General features: G+C 42.9%; 1 protein-coding gene across 3 annotated transcripts in view; it reads right to left on the reverse strand.

The window, feature by feature from the left end:
• The window catches only part of LOC122862730 (tyrosine-protein phosphatase non-receptor type 14-like), a 39,566-nt gene that overhangs the window by 3,386 nt on the left and 21,064 nt on the right, over window positions 1–15,116 (reverse strand). For all 3 annotated transcript variants that reach the window (XM_044168334.1, XM_044168335.1, XM_044168336.1), the window contains 15 exons: window positions 12,801–12,898; window positions 11,479–11,546; window positions 11,041–11,111; window positions 10,832–10,919; window positions 10,621–10,709; window positions 10,346–10,433; window positions 10,047–10,129; window positions 9,750–9,810; window positions 8,985–9,063; window positions 7,370–7,839; window positions 5,970–7,280; window positions 4,167–4,307; window positions 2,746–2,964; window positions 570–698; window positions 90–324 (listed from right to left, as the gene is read on the reverse strand). In XM_044168334.1, the coding sequence (XP_044024269.1) occupies window positions 90–324; window positions 570–698; window positions 2,746–2,964; window positions 4,167–4,307; window positions 5,970–7,280; window positions 7,370–7,839; window positions 8,985–9,063; window positions 9,750–9,810; window positions 10,047–10,129; window positions 10,346–10,433; window positions 10,621–10,709; window positions 10,832–10,919; window positions 11,041–11,111; window positions 11,479–11,546; window positions 12,801–12,898 (3,230 nt within the window). The remainder of the gene's footprint in view (window positions 1–89; window positions 325–569; window positions 699–2,745; window positions 2,965–4,166; window positions 4,308–5,969; window positions 7,281–7,369; window positions 7,840–8,984; window positions 9,064–9,749; window positions 9,811–10,046; window positions 10,130–10,345; window positions 10,434–10,620; window positions 10,710–10,831; window positions 10,920–11,040; window positions 11,112–11,478; window positions 11,547–12,800; window positions 12,899–15,116) is intronic.

Here is a 15,116-nt window from a genome sequence, read left to right on the forward strand (position 1 = left end):
CAATGGTACAGTGACTGTTTCATCACTTCCTGTTATGTCTTAAAATTCACACAAACTTATGATGATAATGACGACACAGTCCCACTCACCGAGGAATCCCTGGACATATTCGGGACAGCCCTGCTCAGGCCAGTCAGTGTACTGCAGGTGCCAAACCGTCCTCTCCTGGCCAGACAGCAGGTGTTTGACCTTTAACCCCGTGGTGGCGTAGCAGCCTGAGTCGGTGCGGAATTTGGTGGTCACCTTGAACTTTCCATGAGTGGCCGAGTTGTGTTTGGAGCCCAGTTTGGGCCAGTAGCGGTGACTCTTGGACCTGCCACCCTCCTGGATGGAAGACAGGGTGAAGATTGGAGGATGAGGATGGATTGGTGATTGGAGGGAAGGAAAAAACAGGAGAAGGGGGATGAGGGAAAATAGATGTACACAATGAGCTCACACTTATACATAAACACAAAGACACAGTAACATATACTCTCACTGTCGTCCTATTTCTCTCACACAGACAGACGCCAGCTGTCGGACGCTGAAAAATATCCACATCTGCGTGTGCCATGTGTGCGTGTGTGTACCTCCTCTGCAGTAACCATGGCGATGACGTTGACCCCCTGCTCCCAGACCATCTGCCAGAAGTCTGCACAGGTATTGGCTAGCGGGCCCTGGGTGGCAATGTAGTGCCACTCCTCCCCTCTGATCATCACCTGGGAAAAAATCCACACACACACACACACACATAAAGAATCAATTAGAGCACATGGAGATTACAGTGACTGCAGTGCAAACAAGAATCAGCCTACACATGGGTAAAAAACAAATCTGCTTACTCACAACCAAATTCAATTAAAATAAAATCTCACACGTAAACCATAAATGAATGAATTTATACTTTAAAATATATTAAATGTCAAAAGCTAATTTACTCACATTGACAATAATCTCATCCACCACTGGAGGGCAGTATAAACATCATTTTCATCTACAGTTTGAGCCTTTACCCTCATTTATAAAACTATCAACCCCTCTTCTTTAGCTTTCTTTTGCTTTCCCTCATTAATAATCTTAAGGCATCACACAGCACTGAAAAACTTCCCTTCTTCAATACACTCCAGCCACATAGACTTCAGAGTGCCATTACATAATGAGCAAGTCCCAGCTATTTCCTCAGGCCACCTCGTGACTGTAAACAATGTATTAAGAGATGGATGGGGAATAAACAAGGCCTTTTGTTCTGTGGCAGCTACCTTAAATGACGGGGGAAGTAAGAGGGTTACACCGTGGTAGGCAGCGATTCAGTGCTGCTTTGGGGATCACAATCACGCACCGACTGCAATTAGGCATACACACAAAATGCAAACTCATGTAACACACAAGCTTGTGCGCGCACACTGTTTGCAATCAAGCATGAATAGAGGGCTAGTGAGAGCAGCTCAGGTTGACTTAAGAGGGTTTGGAGTTTGGACCACATTCTTTGGGAATTCCACGAGCTCTGTGAGCTTAAAGGCCCAAACAGCCTTTAACAGCTGCCTTTCATCCTTTCCTCTGAGCCATTCGCTGCTTAGGAATGACCACAACAAAGACTAGCAGAGAGCTGAATGTATCAAGTTTATGCTCTTTGTTTTAATTTATGTTGTATGAAGTGGGTGTTGCAAAACACTTTGAGACTCTAACTGTGATTAAGACACATACACATAAACTTGACTCTTATAAAACACTTTCTGAAATATTCTATTACTGAATTTGTTTCACCAGTCAATATCATTATTTTCCCCTATATTAGTTCCCACTGAAAGCTGACAGATGATAAAGTCTGATTTAAAATCCAGGCTGTCATGTTGACACAGTAAACATCCAATGTTGTATGGTGTTATCTACCTATAGGTGCGTTTCCATCCACCTGTTTTTATGAGCATTTTAAATTTGCACATAAAGAACCTGAGTGGAAATGCTGAAAAATTGAAAGGTCGGTGTATCAATAAAAGCAAAATGTAACAAAATGCAATGGAAACATCATGACCCGCATGAAGCATATGACTTAAACCCAGGCTTCTTCTCACTGAAGAGACGGAAAATTGCAGCAGCCGAAACTATGTGATCGGTGTGGAGTGATGAGGGGACTGTCACCTTCCTCATGACATAAATGCCACATTTCCATGTTTTCTACATTGTTTTTCCACCGTGCTGTTTTAATAGAGAATAGAGAATTTACTAGAGAACTAGCTCCACCAACTGTTTATCTCAATGTAGTAACTGCTAATATTCGCATAACAGTAGTGGATGGAAATGCACATTCATTTGCATTGTATTTTGACTGATTTGCACTACATTTGGATGGAAACCTGGCTAATATATCATGAATTTTGTCCCTGTCCAATAAAAACCATGTATCTCCAATTTTGGTGATTTTTAATTTTTCAGATAAATTGAACGATCACGTGTTCCTTTATGGATTTAGCTACTTAAGCTAAATAAACCATTTGAAAACCAATAGGATTTCCAGAAAAATGTATTGTCACAAAGCCGAAGAAAAGGCCTTTTTTCTTAGCCCTTGACAAGACATTTTGGAGATACATGGTTTTCATAGGACAACATAATATATGTAAAAGGACCTCCCACCTTTCACAAGTAAACACAATGAAACCATCACATCAATTACATAAAGTCTGGATTATAGAAAGGTGGGTGTTATAAACATCCCTAAAATTCCTTTTTACACTTTTTGACATTTTACCCTTGACCCTTAGTGCGCACCTTGATATGCGAGGCATTGATGTAGCCCGTGTTGTTCTCCTTGTTTGGTACAAGCTCGACCCGATTCTCTTCGTACGGAACGACGTCACGGAAACGGTTGCGCTCTGTGTTTTCAGGCAGAGTTGCTGTGGTGAGGACACAGTCTGCCCTCTTCTTGGGAACCTGCTCATACTCAGTGAAGACCCGCTCCTCTTCCAGCTTCAACTCCAAGGTCTTACACTGGTGAGACAAAGAGAAAAAGAAAGACAGAGGAGGGGGTGTTATTCATTGAATTCCAAGCAACACATCATTCAGAGGTTTCTCTTTCAGTCCCCAAGGGGCTTTTATTCGTTTACATTCCACCATACCCAAGAGGCTATTCAGACCAGGAGAATCCAGAAATCTCATTATAATATATGTCCACATTTCTAAACTCTCGTCATCACTCATAGCTGAATACGAACTTCAATATCAAAGAACTCAAAGTATACATAATGCATCAACACAGCTGTAAAAGAGCAGAATATCCAGTAGTGGTATTCATCCCGGTGGGGGTTCGTGTTTATTAGGCCAGTCATGTATGAGAGGGCAGCATCTTTGTCTCTCTCTCTTTCTATCACTCTGTCTGTGTGGCTCACTCACTCTCTCTCGGGTCACATTCTTAACATACCAATGGGCCTAGAGGCGATAAGCACCACCATGCCACGCGTTCCACAGCCCACTTAGGGCTTGCCCCCGTTAGCTTAGCAACAGTCCGTACAAAGGCTGAGTTTCACACCTCCACACTCAAAAGGGAGCCAACAGACAGTATTTGGATAGTAGAATGCATTAAATAGTTTATAGATTATCAGACACTGTCTTTGAGTTTTACAGCAACAATCTGCAGACAAGCTTCCTTTATCACTGCCAACAGGTAAGGAACCTGGAAGTTAAACGGTCCAATAATAATCCTCCAATCATAAAAAGTAAAATTTGGGTTTGGAGTTTTTTTTGAATTTTCTAATTGAATGAAAAAACTCTTAATAAAGAACAGCAGCAGTTGTATAATTGTGGTGTGATTATATTTTCACTCAGAAATTGTTTGTTTGCATACTTTTTGAGCAATTGTGAATAAAAAAGAAGCTCTAAAAAAATTGTTTCGTATCTACTGTACCATAAAATTACAAGCATTTACATGAATAAACAATTCAATTTTTTTCACATTATAATGCGTCCCAGAAGATTTGGGCAGAGAATGATCTACTATAGTAGTAGCAACACAAAAAAATAAATTATTTCAACTATTACACCATCATTTTTTAAAGTTATCTATCAATCAGTAGCACTTAATGTCTAATTGAAAAACAAGCAAAAAAGGACATTTGCGTGATCTGTCAAAAATACTTCCTGATACACAGTTAAAGCTCCAGATATATTTTATATAGTAGGAGAGAACATCTTACCCGTTCGTCGGTGGCACTCTTGGAACCTTCTTCTGCAGGACTTTCAGGGACAGGCATTCGGGCCACGTAGAGGCCGTTGAGGGCGGCCATCATCAGTGGTCTCTTCATGGAGTCCACGGACATCTTCTGTCTTTCCAGGGTCTTCAAGAGACAGGAAAAGCCCGGTGTCATGGTTACAGGTACCGGCAGCATTGCAAGACTGACTGACCTGCTCTGGCCTCAAACAGTGAGCGCGCACATTTGTGTAGGAGTGGGTGGGGGAAATTTGACGTGCATGTGCGTGTGTGCATGTGTGTGTCTGTGTCCTGTTTGTAGGGCAAACCCGGCCATACCAATCCCCTTGTGTTCTGTCCAAAGGTGTGAACTAACAAGCCCCATATACAAAGCCTATTAAGGGAAGGCTTCCAGTTTCTTATACATCTCACTTCGCCCTCAACTTATTTTGATGCTTTCATCCTTGTTTTGTACTTCCGCAAATATTTTTCCTTTGTTTATTCCCACCTACTTCTTTGGCCTCCTTTTCTTTGCAGAACACATGCTCCCTCTGTCACCCTGTCTTTTTTCCTCTCTATCACACTAGCCAAACTCTGACCCACATTGCATGGTCCCTCCTTCCTCCAAGGATTACCTCTCCTAATCTCTGAAGCTATTAAACCTCCAGGACAGCTCCACCCTTCACCTCTCCACCTCCTTCATTCCCCGTGGGACAGTCAAAACAACAGCTTGGGGGTCACAAGGGGTACCCTCTTGGTATGAGATAAACCAGCTGCTATAAATGAGGGATCACAGCTTCGGCATTTTGGATGGAAGTGACACTAAATAATTTTGAATTTTGTTGACTTGAATCACACTATGAGCAGTCGGCCACACCAGGTCTCTCTTGAACAGAGAGGTTTATCGCAGCTAAGTGAGGCAATTATATGATTTAACTTATACCTGGACTCTGGTGCTGTGTCAAATGTTTGTGCCTTAACAAGAGAGCCGACCTACACAAGAACACCCAATCCAACGAATAATCTGAGGGATTAATAAGGGTTTTAGCTGCCTGGGGGACTCAGAGCCTAGTGCTACCCTCTCAGGTGCTGAACCCTGGATTACTGCTAATCAGGACCTATGAAACTTGCTAGCAAACAACAGACTGAAATATTTAAAACTGTACCAGAACAGGATGATATGCTACCTTGAAGTTTCTGATGAATTACTTTTATGTGTCACGATTTGACATCTTGTTTAAAGCTTGGGTACACACCATTTCCTTATACATCACACATATACAATATAACATGATCAAGCCTGGTATTGATGTTTATGTTGATTAATACAATTAATACGTTATTACTGACGATTATTTTCATGGATTTTATCGTAACCTGTTGATTATTTTACTTAATTATATTACTTAATTACTTTAATTTAAATACAATCAATCATTTAAGTCTATAAAAATGAAAAATGCCCACCACAATTTCTCTGAGCCCAAGGTGACATCTTCAAATTCAGTCCAAAACCCAAAGATATTCTATATAGATTGCAAGAGTATACAATCTAAAATCTTATAATACATCATATAATACAGAGAAAAGCAACAAATCTTCACATCTGAAAAGTTAGAAGCACCAACATTTGCTGTTCTTTGGTGATAAATGATTGTCAACATTACTGTCAAATCCTTTTCTGTCGATTGACTAATCAATTAATCAACTTAACATTTCAGCACTAATAAATAGCATGTATTATTGAAAAATATGATGGCACTACCATAAATTAACTATGAATTATTGAATTACTGAATGATTGTCTTACCCTCTGAGCGATTTCCCTCTCCACTATGCTATCTTCTAAGGAGAACATCTCTGACACCGGCCTCTCTTTGACCGGCTCCTTCCTCACCCTCTCCTTCACACTGGTCAGGTCCGGTTCTGAAATGGACGGACCTAAAACTGCTCCATTCACCCCACCCTGGTCTCCCCGGGTCAGTGTCCCACCACCACTTGCACCACCACCGCCTGCACCACCACCTCCTGGGCTCTGCCCAGTTTTGAGCGCTCGGCCCAGGGCTTGGTTTGGGTCTATTGGTCCATGGTTGCTCTGTAGTCCTTGATTGTGGTTGTGGTGATGAGTGTGGTTGTGATTGTGGGTGCGAATTTGAACATTGCTAGGAGGTCTAGGAGGACCAGGATACTCTGGAGGGGGTTTGTTGGGCAGCTTGGCCAGAGCCGCCTGGAGCTGAGCGCTGATGCTGATGTCCTCATTGAGACTTGGGATTTGAACATCAAGCTCAGGCCTCTCCTCTTCCTCTTCCTCCTCTTCTTCACTCTCACTACTGTGTATGAGCATGGTAGCATTGGAGAGAGTCTTTTGATGCTGGTAGGCCACTGGTCCAGGTGGTGCTACAGAAGCCTCAGGTGCTTTCTGGGCAGGCATCTGCATGAGCAACTCCTGTGGCTGCTGAGGTGGAGATTGAGGCTGCGGCTGGGGTTGTGGCTGAGGGGTTTGGGGCTGGGGCTGAGGAAGGGACTGAGGCTGAGGGGGCATCACATGTTCTCTGAGAGTATTCCTCCGATGAAGGGGAGCATTCATGCCCTTCATCACCATGCCCTCCATCCCTCCTCCTCTCATGCTGCTGATCACCTCCATGCTGTGTCTCTTGCCCAGGGTGGAGCGGTGCTTAGCGGCTGCAGTTAATGGTTCACTAACCTCCAGCAGGGACTGGTGCACCACGGCTGAGCTGTCCGGCTGGAAGGTCTTAACCGATAGCTGCACCATACGGGTAACCAGCTCTGGACTGCTGCCCCCGATACAGCGGTGACGGTGGCTGGCCAGGTCTGGGGTGCTGGTGGCCGGGCGGAAGGAGCTGGAAGGATAAGGTGGAGGAGGGCGCGACATGTGGTTTCTCAGCATATTAGCTGTAGCAGCATAGCTTCCCGCATTAGTCCCCTGTTGTTTGGTATTTGCCAGCTCAGGTGTGCTGACAGTGTGAGAGATGGAGCTTCCTACACCTCCAACCCCGCCACTGCCTCCACCTCCATTAACACAGGGTGAATGACAGGGGCCCTGGTTGCTGGCTGGTCCTCCCTGATGAGGGCCATGGGACACTGGCTTACTGTAGCTGATCTGCAAGGCCAACATTCACAAAAATACAGTGTGAGATGGAGAAAAGAAATAAAATTTAAAAAAATCAAAGACAGAGCATCCACCTCTACCTGTGGTGTATAAGGTCCCGGGCTGGGCCCCAGGCCATGATAAGGGCCCCTCTCCCTCATCTCTGGCTGGCTATACACCAGAGCCTCAGGCTGGCGGTAAGCACACGCATTACTGATGTTCAGACTGCGCAGCGATTGGCTGTGGAGGTCACGTTGAGCGGGGAGCATGCGCTGCTTCTGGCGCATGACAGCATCGTACTCTGGCGTGGGCCGATAGGACGGAGCAATGATGGCGCTGTGGCGGTGGCTGGGGATGTAGTCAGGGCGCATGAGCTCACTGCCGGGGATGCTGAGATTGGAGGACATGGGTGAGGGCGGAATGAAAGTCTGGGAATGATTGAGGGAGCTCAGGCTGGGGCTGCTGTACATGCTTCCATTGGGCACGGTACCATTTCGAAAGGGAAAGTCCACCTGGCAGCGGTCCAGACTGGTCTCTGACTTGTAGTAGGGGTCATCATGGAAGATACTGTCTAAAGATCAAAAGAGGGAGGAAGAAAGAATGAAAAAGTTGTGAGGAAAGTTGATTTTTCACAGATTTCGGATTTTTTTTGTATGTTGTATTTTTATACATCTCTATCAAGTGTTCAAACAGTTGGTGGAGTTGTATGCTTCAGTTTTCCATTAAATAAAGCAAGTAACAACAGAATGCAGAACTTGGTGAACCCACAAGAACACAGTTAACACAGTGAAGAGTGTTGAAGCTGACAAAACAAACAGAAAATCAAAAGAAAAGTACATAAATAAAATGAAATCAGGAAAAAATTATATGATGTGGACTTACAGAAAAGCAACGAAGTGGGACCAAATTTTATAAAATCCTCAAGTTTGTCCTTTAGAGTAAACCTGATTCTTTCAAAGTGGAGGGGACCCGACAAGTAATTTAACCAATGCTGTACTGAAGGTGGTTCTGGTGTGTCAGTTTAACACAAAGTGTTTCTGATGCAGCAAAAATGATCGTTGCTTGGGTCTGGTTGCACTGCAGTAACAACCACCTTAGAAAAAATTCAGAAAATCTTCTCCCAGTAGCAGTAGTAGTAGTAGTACCAACTTAGAACAGGCCAGATTTGGAATATTTTCTTCCCACCATAATGAAGGAGACAGTGGTATGCATGTTATTCCACTTTATTCAACAAACAGAGCATTCTCTCGTGTGAAACTATCTCAAGCCCACAAGCAGGCAGGCATACATAATCTATCCACACAAACAGAGTGATGCCTGAGGTCACACTACAGAATGATCTCACACCCACGCATAGTAGCACACCCAGAATGTTTTTCCACTAGCTCTGTTTTACTGTTGAGCCGACATGAGTGAAGCTCTTCGGATTATAAGGCAGACTGAGTGTGTGAACAAGTCAATGAAAGAGTGAAGCACAAATGAGGTCACTGCGCTGCACCCCAAACGTTGGGATCTAATTGGCTGAGAGATTGTTAAAATACAAATGGGTTGTGAGTCACACGCCTGATGGGAAAGACACAATTAGCTCCATTCAAATGCTTCAGTTATTATCAGGGAGGCTAAAATTTTAAATCACACTGTGGTCAAAGCAGTGGGCTGGAGGGGTTGAAACGTACTCTAAATTTGTTTGTGTGTGTGTCTGTGTTTTACACATACCTTGAGAGCTCTGTGTGTCCTGATAATGCTCTCCATACTGGGAATGCATTGACTGGAAGTTACAGGACTGGGGCCGCGGCTGAATGAAGAAACGACATTTAATGCAACACAGTTAAGAAGATGCAATTAACTGTTATACTCCAATTAGTTAAGCATATCATCATGATCTGCACATATTGAAACAAGGTCTAAACAAACCTTAAAATGTCACATTGCAAACTTTGCTTATTAATAATGATTTTCAATAGGTTTCAAGTCATTACTTCACTTTCTTTCTGTCTTAACACATCTACACAACAGATGACCATGGGGCCATGGAGCTGTCAACCGCCAATGGCTGCGGTACTCTAGTTAGACATCTGAGTACTGGAGTGGACTAACTGAACAGCTATTGTGCCACATTTAGCCTAGCCATTGTCTGGCCAGCAGGGAGGGAGACGCACAAATCACTGCCTTCATTGTCGCAACGGAAATCAGACCAAGCAACACCCTTGCAAACTTTCCAACAACACCCACCACACCACCAACGCACGTTAAAACCAAGGCTCCATGGCACAATTAAGAGCTGCCCTGAGTGGGAGAGCAGGGTCAAATCTCTAACCACGGCCGTTTCTGTCTTCCCTACCAAATTCTCCCTCTGTCTCCTGGCTTCTGGTCTCATTTATAAAGGCCAGAGGCAATAATAAACATGACTGTGTCAAAACCAATGAGAAATATCCAGTGATATTGAACCATATCAAAGCAAGCAAATGCTTCTGATGGTACCAGAGATCGGCGGTGGGTCCAGGTGGGTCTCCTCCTGATTGGTGCAGGTGAGTGAGTGGGCCTAAAGAGAAACAAACACTTTAGGTGACAACATAGGAGATGATTCACAAACTAAACGTACCGTGAACTCTGCCTCAGCATTTCAAGATTAACATTATAGAATTTGTTTTGGTATTGCATTTTTTACTCAACCATCAAAAGTTTGGTGAACTCTTTTTTTAAAAATGACAGATAATACTGCATATATAAGTGTTCTAGTGGCCTTCGGCTGGCCTCTCTGGTGGCCTTGAGACTCACTCTGCACAGATCTTGTTCTGTTTGTAGAATTTGTGTCTGGCCGTGAAAAGACGAGCAATGTACTTGGCCATTTCCATATCCTCCTGCACATACAAACACAGAGCGAAAAACATTGATATATTAAATGGACACAGCAATTGTAGTTATAGAAATTCAAGACAAAATTTACCCTGTATTTGTCTCTGCGCAGGGATGTCTGTAAATGTATTTGTGCATTTTTGTGTTTAACTTCCCACTAGAAACCTTGTATAAAGTGTGTGTGTGTGTGTGCTGAGACCACCGACAGACACAACACTCACCATGTGAAAAATGATGGTGTCGTCTCTGCTTGTTATCTCCACTGTGATGGCTGACTTGTTGTGTGCTATGGTGCCAATGTCCTTCCACCTGTCACACACACGGAAACAAACATACACACAAAAATACATGCAAGGATTGAATTTTCCCACACATAATTCATAATATTTTCTTGCATATCCATTTATTTGTATTAGCCCCACTACCTCATGAGCACAGATGGGGTCAAAATTCATACAGGCTACAAAAATTTGATAAATAACAGGGAGAGACTTACTTGTGGAGCATGATGGATCTGCCATTTCTGTGTTTGACAAACACTCCAATGAAGGAAACACCAATGAAAATATCGTTGGTGTAGTTGTCCTGTGGAAGAAGAATTAATATCATAAGAATACAGTAAAGTCTTCTCATAATCAAAGAAAATGGCCACTCTGTAGAGGTGTGTGTGACTGTAGGAGGCTGGGGGTAATATGTAATTTATCTACCTTAGCAGGAAAGCTCTCCTGGCCAAAGGCGTCCAGTTTCTCCACCTCCTTGATGTACAGCAGCTCTGCTTCAGCGGTCTGCATTCGACTGGAAAGTACAGACAGATACAGTACCAGGTACTAGGTATCTCATTGTCTCTGAATCTTTTTCTCTCTCTCTTTCACATGTGCACACATGTACAAACACTATAAACCGAAGCTGACAGTACCAGTGACTCTTGTGCTCCTCAGCAACTTTCTGGGTCCACTCCTCCAGTACCTCGTCTCCATTAGGCCAGTTCTGAGAGAAAAAAGAAGTAAATAAAACATTAGGCAGCAAATAAGAGAGAGGTGGAAGAGGGGAATAGGATAAGAAAGGAAAGAGAAGCAACAGCTGATGGAGGATTAATGGCAGAGATGGCAAGGTGAAGAAAAAGTGTTGATTGTCAATGAGAAAGAGAACCCTTCGCCTGTCAAACTGTTTTGCAGCTAAATTGTAGTCAGTGGTGTAGCAATGAACATCACTTATCACGTAAAATAGTGTTTCATTAATGTAATACATTTGGTATCCACTTGTGTTGCCTTCAGGCGACACACAGGGACACACAGAGACACACAGGGACACACAGAGACACAAATATTTGAACAGTGAAGGTTTGAGGACTTACCACTGGGAAGAGCACGTACTCCCTGAGGAAGTCCTGAGACGTGAACTGAGTGAAGTCTCCAAAGTCAGCTAGAAAATACAAACACATACATTTATAATCTTAGGTAAAAGACAATGTGAGCCCATTTTCATGTGTATGAATGTAACATTTGCAAATCACATTACCTATAATGTAGTGTTTGTAGGTGTTATGTTAAGACTTTAGAAACTGAAAACTGTAGGGTAATGTTCACACTCCAGATGGTATGAATAGATGAAGCATTTGTTTATTTTTGTTTTATCTACATAGTTCATTAGATAAGGTAAAATATCCATTTGTGAGGAAATTTGTGTGCCCAAGATGCTAACGCAAGAAGATAGCATATCAGGATAATACTCTTTCCAATTGACACAAAGGTAAAAATTCATATTTTCTTTTTCTCCATAAAATTATAAAATTACCCTGTATTCCACCAGTAGAAAATAAACACAACACGTTTGCCTTGTTTTAAGATATATATATATATATATATGATATATATTTAACATATTTTCATATCAAGACTGCTGTTGACCGTTAAATTATCTAAAGTATCTACCTTAAATCTTTGCTACTAGTTTTTGGAGTGTTAAATAACATTTCTAGGGAAGAGATTTGCATATAGTATATAGTAAATAGTATTTGATTCAGAGTAACCAAAGGCTACTTATTAGCTTAATTAGCTAACAATTAGCTTAACTAGCTAACTAATTAGTTACTCTCTGATTTGTTCCACTCTCTCTCCTTTTAACTACACAACAATTTGTGCACCTTATTGTTAAGTGTTACAAAAATAAATGTCTACAGCACACCAGTAATATCCCCACCTGCACACCATCTCCGTAACATACTCAGGCCTCCAGATAGGGCCTTTGAGTGCATCCTAAGTACCGCTCTGTTGTCTGTTGGACAAAAGGAAGTGTAGCACAGGATCTTCGTCTCCCGACAGATAACGGTCTTCCTGATGCTACTAAAGCTAACCTTGGAAATAGCGATAAGCTAACTGTCTGTTTACATTCCCCCTGAGACACAGACAGCACCCAGGAACAAGAAGAGGAGATGGTGGGAGGTTGTGTGTGTATGTGTATGTGTTAAGACTGATACCATAGGAACTCAAGTGGACTGGGCTCTTCCAGTGGTATGCAGCCATATTAGGTAGTGAAGTCAAGATGACCTGAGAAAGTGTGAGTTTGTGCTCACTCTCTCTCTTGTGCTGCCTGTCTCCCTCTGGTAGATTATTCACATGGGATGTTTGTTCATGCCATGTGTGTGTGTGTGTGTGTGTGTGTGTGTGTGTGTCTTACCTTGTACAGCTAGGCCAGCTAGTCTGATCCCCTGCTCTACTGTGCAGTGGAGACGTCCATCCAGCACCTCCTTCTTCACCTGCAGGTAATACTGATACCTAGAAAGAAAGATGGAAGATGAAAGAAAGCGTTATTCAGATGAGATGCTGTAGAGTCCTATTTAAGTGTGACACTGGTGTTGGAAATGTTTACTTTGACAAGAAATGAATGTTTTCAGCCATGCTAGCAGCTAGTAGGCTCTAGGCAAATGGTAATATTGGTCTGTCTGTCATGTACCCCTCAGGATGAATTGTAACAACTTTGGTGAGTGCCTGACTTTTTATCTAGCTCCACCATCAGGTCAAAATTGTAATTTGTCCATTACTTTGGTTAATGACCAAATACCTACAAAACAAATGGCATTCCCATCTGGTGCGTGTTTAGTGCTAATTAGCAATGGTTAGCATTAACACACTAAACTAAAATAATGAACATGGTAACCATTACACTTAGTACACATCAGCATGCTAGTGCTGTCACTCTGAATATGTTAGCATGCTAACATTAGCATTTATCTCAATGCAGTGCTGTGCCTCACAGAGGTGCTAGCATGTCTGTAGACCCTTAGTCTTGTTCTTGACTACATACCACAGCCTTTCTACCGGCTAAACTGTACAAAAAAAAATCTGACTAAGTGGGTGGTAGCATAGGCACTCTTATTAGATTTCAGAAACTCACCAGAATTTGGTTGGTGGTTAATGTTATTTTTCCAACTAGCCACACTGTCTCTGAACACCACTTACATAAAATCGATTTGGAAAACATGATGGGTTTCATTTCAACACATTTATCCAAAGAAAGTAAGAAGAGCTGTGCTCACGGCGCACATTAGCAACTGGAGCATTGCAAACATCCACTGAGACACCACAGAGAGACATACTCTCCTGCTTCTGGTTTGTGCAACAGAAAGTATGCGTCAAGACAGTATTGGCAACAGCATTAGCTGGTCAAAACAATGCCAGAGAAGCCTGTTGCAGAATCCAAGCGAGGAATGAGTGAATCACCTCTATTTGAAATGCCAGTGACTCATTTCTGACTTGAGAGGAATGCCAAATGTATACAAGTAGAGGCTAAACAATATGAATTTATAGGTCTGTAAATTTGCAGTAAGCAAGCATGTGACATGGAGCTGTTGCTAATCAGGACTAAGTTTAATCTTAGGTAGGACCAACACAAGCTGGACAAAAGAAGAGAATTATAATTGTGGTGTGAATGTGAGGCAAACTGGGGACTGTGGTTTTGGGCAGTGGTGGTTTTACCAAGTGTAAGCTGATATGATGACACTGTTCAGATTGCTAAGTCCACTTGCAGCCTTCACATAACGTGGTAAAAGTCCCAAAACCAAAAGGCTGAAATACACTGAGCTCCTTAAGTTTCTGAGCTCCTTTTGTCCGTTTTTAGCTGTGGTCCAACTGGATGTTTGTCTTTTGAAGAATGGAGTGGCCACACAGGAGAAAAGAGAGAACTGTCAGGGTGACCGGGCTCAGCTGCATAAAACTCGCACACCGTTTCCTGTTTGTTGCCATGGTGACCACAGACCGAGTCTTTCCAATGTGGGCTGTGAGACACCTTTTCTGACGTGCACACACACACACACACACGCTCACACAAAGTCAGGAAGAGCTCTGAGTTGAAGCGTACAGCGGACAGTCCATGCCAGAGTACACAAACGTCTATGTGGAAACCACTGAGCTATACATGCTTAGTCATTCACTCAGTCTTCCACTCTCTCACACTCAAACACACACACACAAACACACATAATTATAAAAGTTAAGTTGATTCCTCAATTCCTAAATTTTCTTTCCTCCTCGTTCATTCATTAGCACCCTCTGTACTATTATTTTATTTACCCTCATAGATTCAGAGTTTCATGCCTTCCTTTACGTCCTCACATCTTTCATGTTCATATTTTTCTTCACATTCTCTCCCCCTCTTCTTCTTCTTTTCTTTTTTGAGATCCACTCAGCATACTCCCGGGCCTATAATCTGACCCCGCCCTCCTCCCTCACCCTGTCATTACACCCGTTGGCTAAGCTGCCATTCCGTTCCCGTGGCAACCCTCTAATTAGCCAACCCCAACCGCCGAGGCTGCAGTGGAGGGAGGAGCTTGATGCGGTCTGGAGGGGAGGAGCCTCGCAGGACACAAAACCCTTCAAATGATTGTGGACTTTGTTTTTACAAACCCTCCATGTTTTCCCAGCGCTCTCCGTATGGGGTCTGGGGAAATGTTGAGGTTGACAGTGGTTGGTTCTCATTCTGAGGTTCAATGGTAAC

The sequence above is a fragment of the Siniperca chuatsi genome, linkage group LG16, assembly GCF_020085105.1.
Source record: "Siniperca chuatsi isolate FFG_IHB_CAS linkage group LG16, ASM2008510v1, whole genome shotgun sequence".
NCBI classification, from domain to species: Eukaryota; Metazoa; Chordata; class Actinopteri; order Centrarchiformes; family Sinipercidae; genus Siniperca; species Siniperca chuatsi.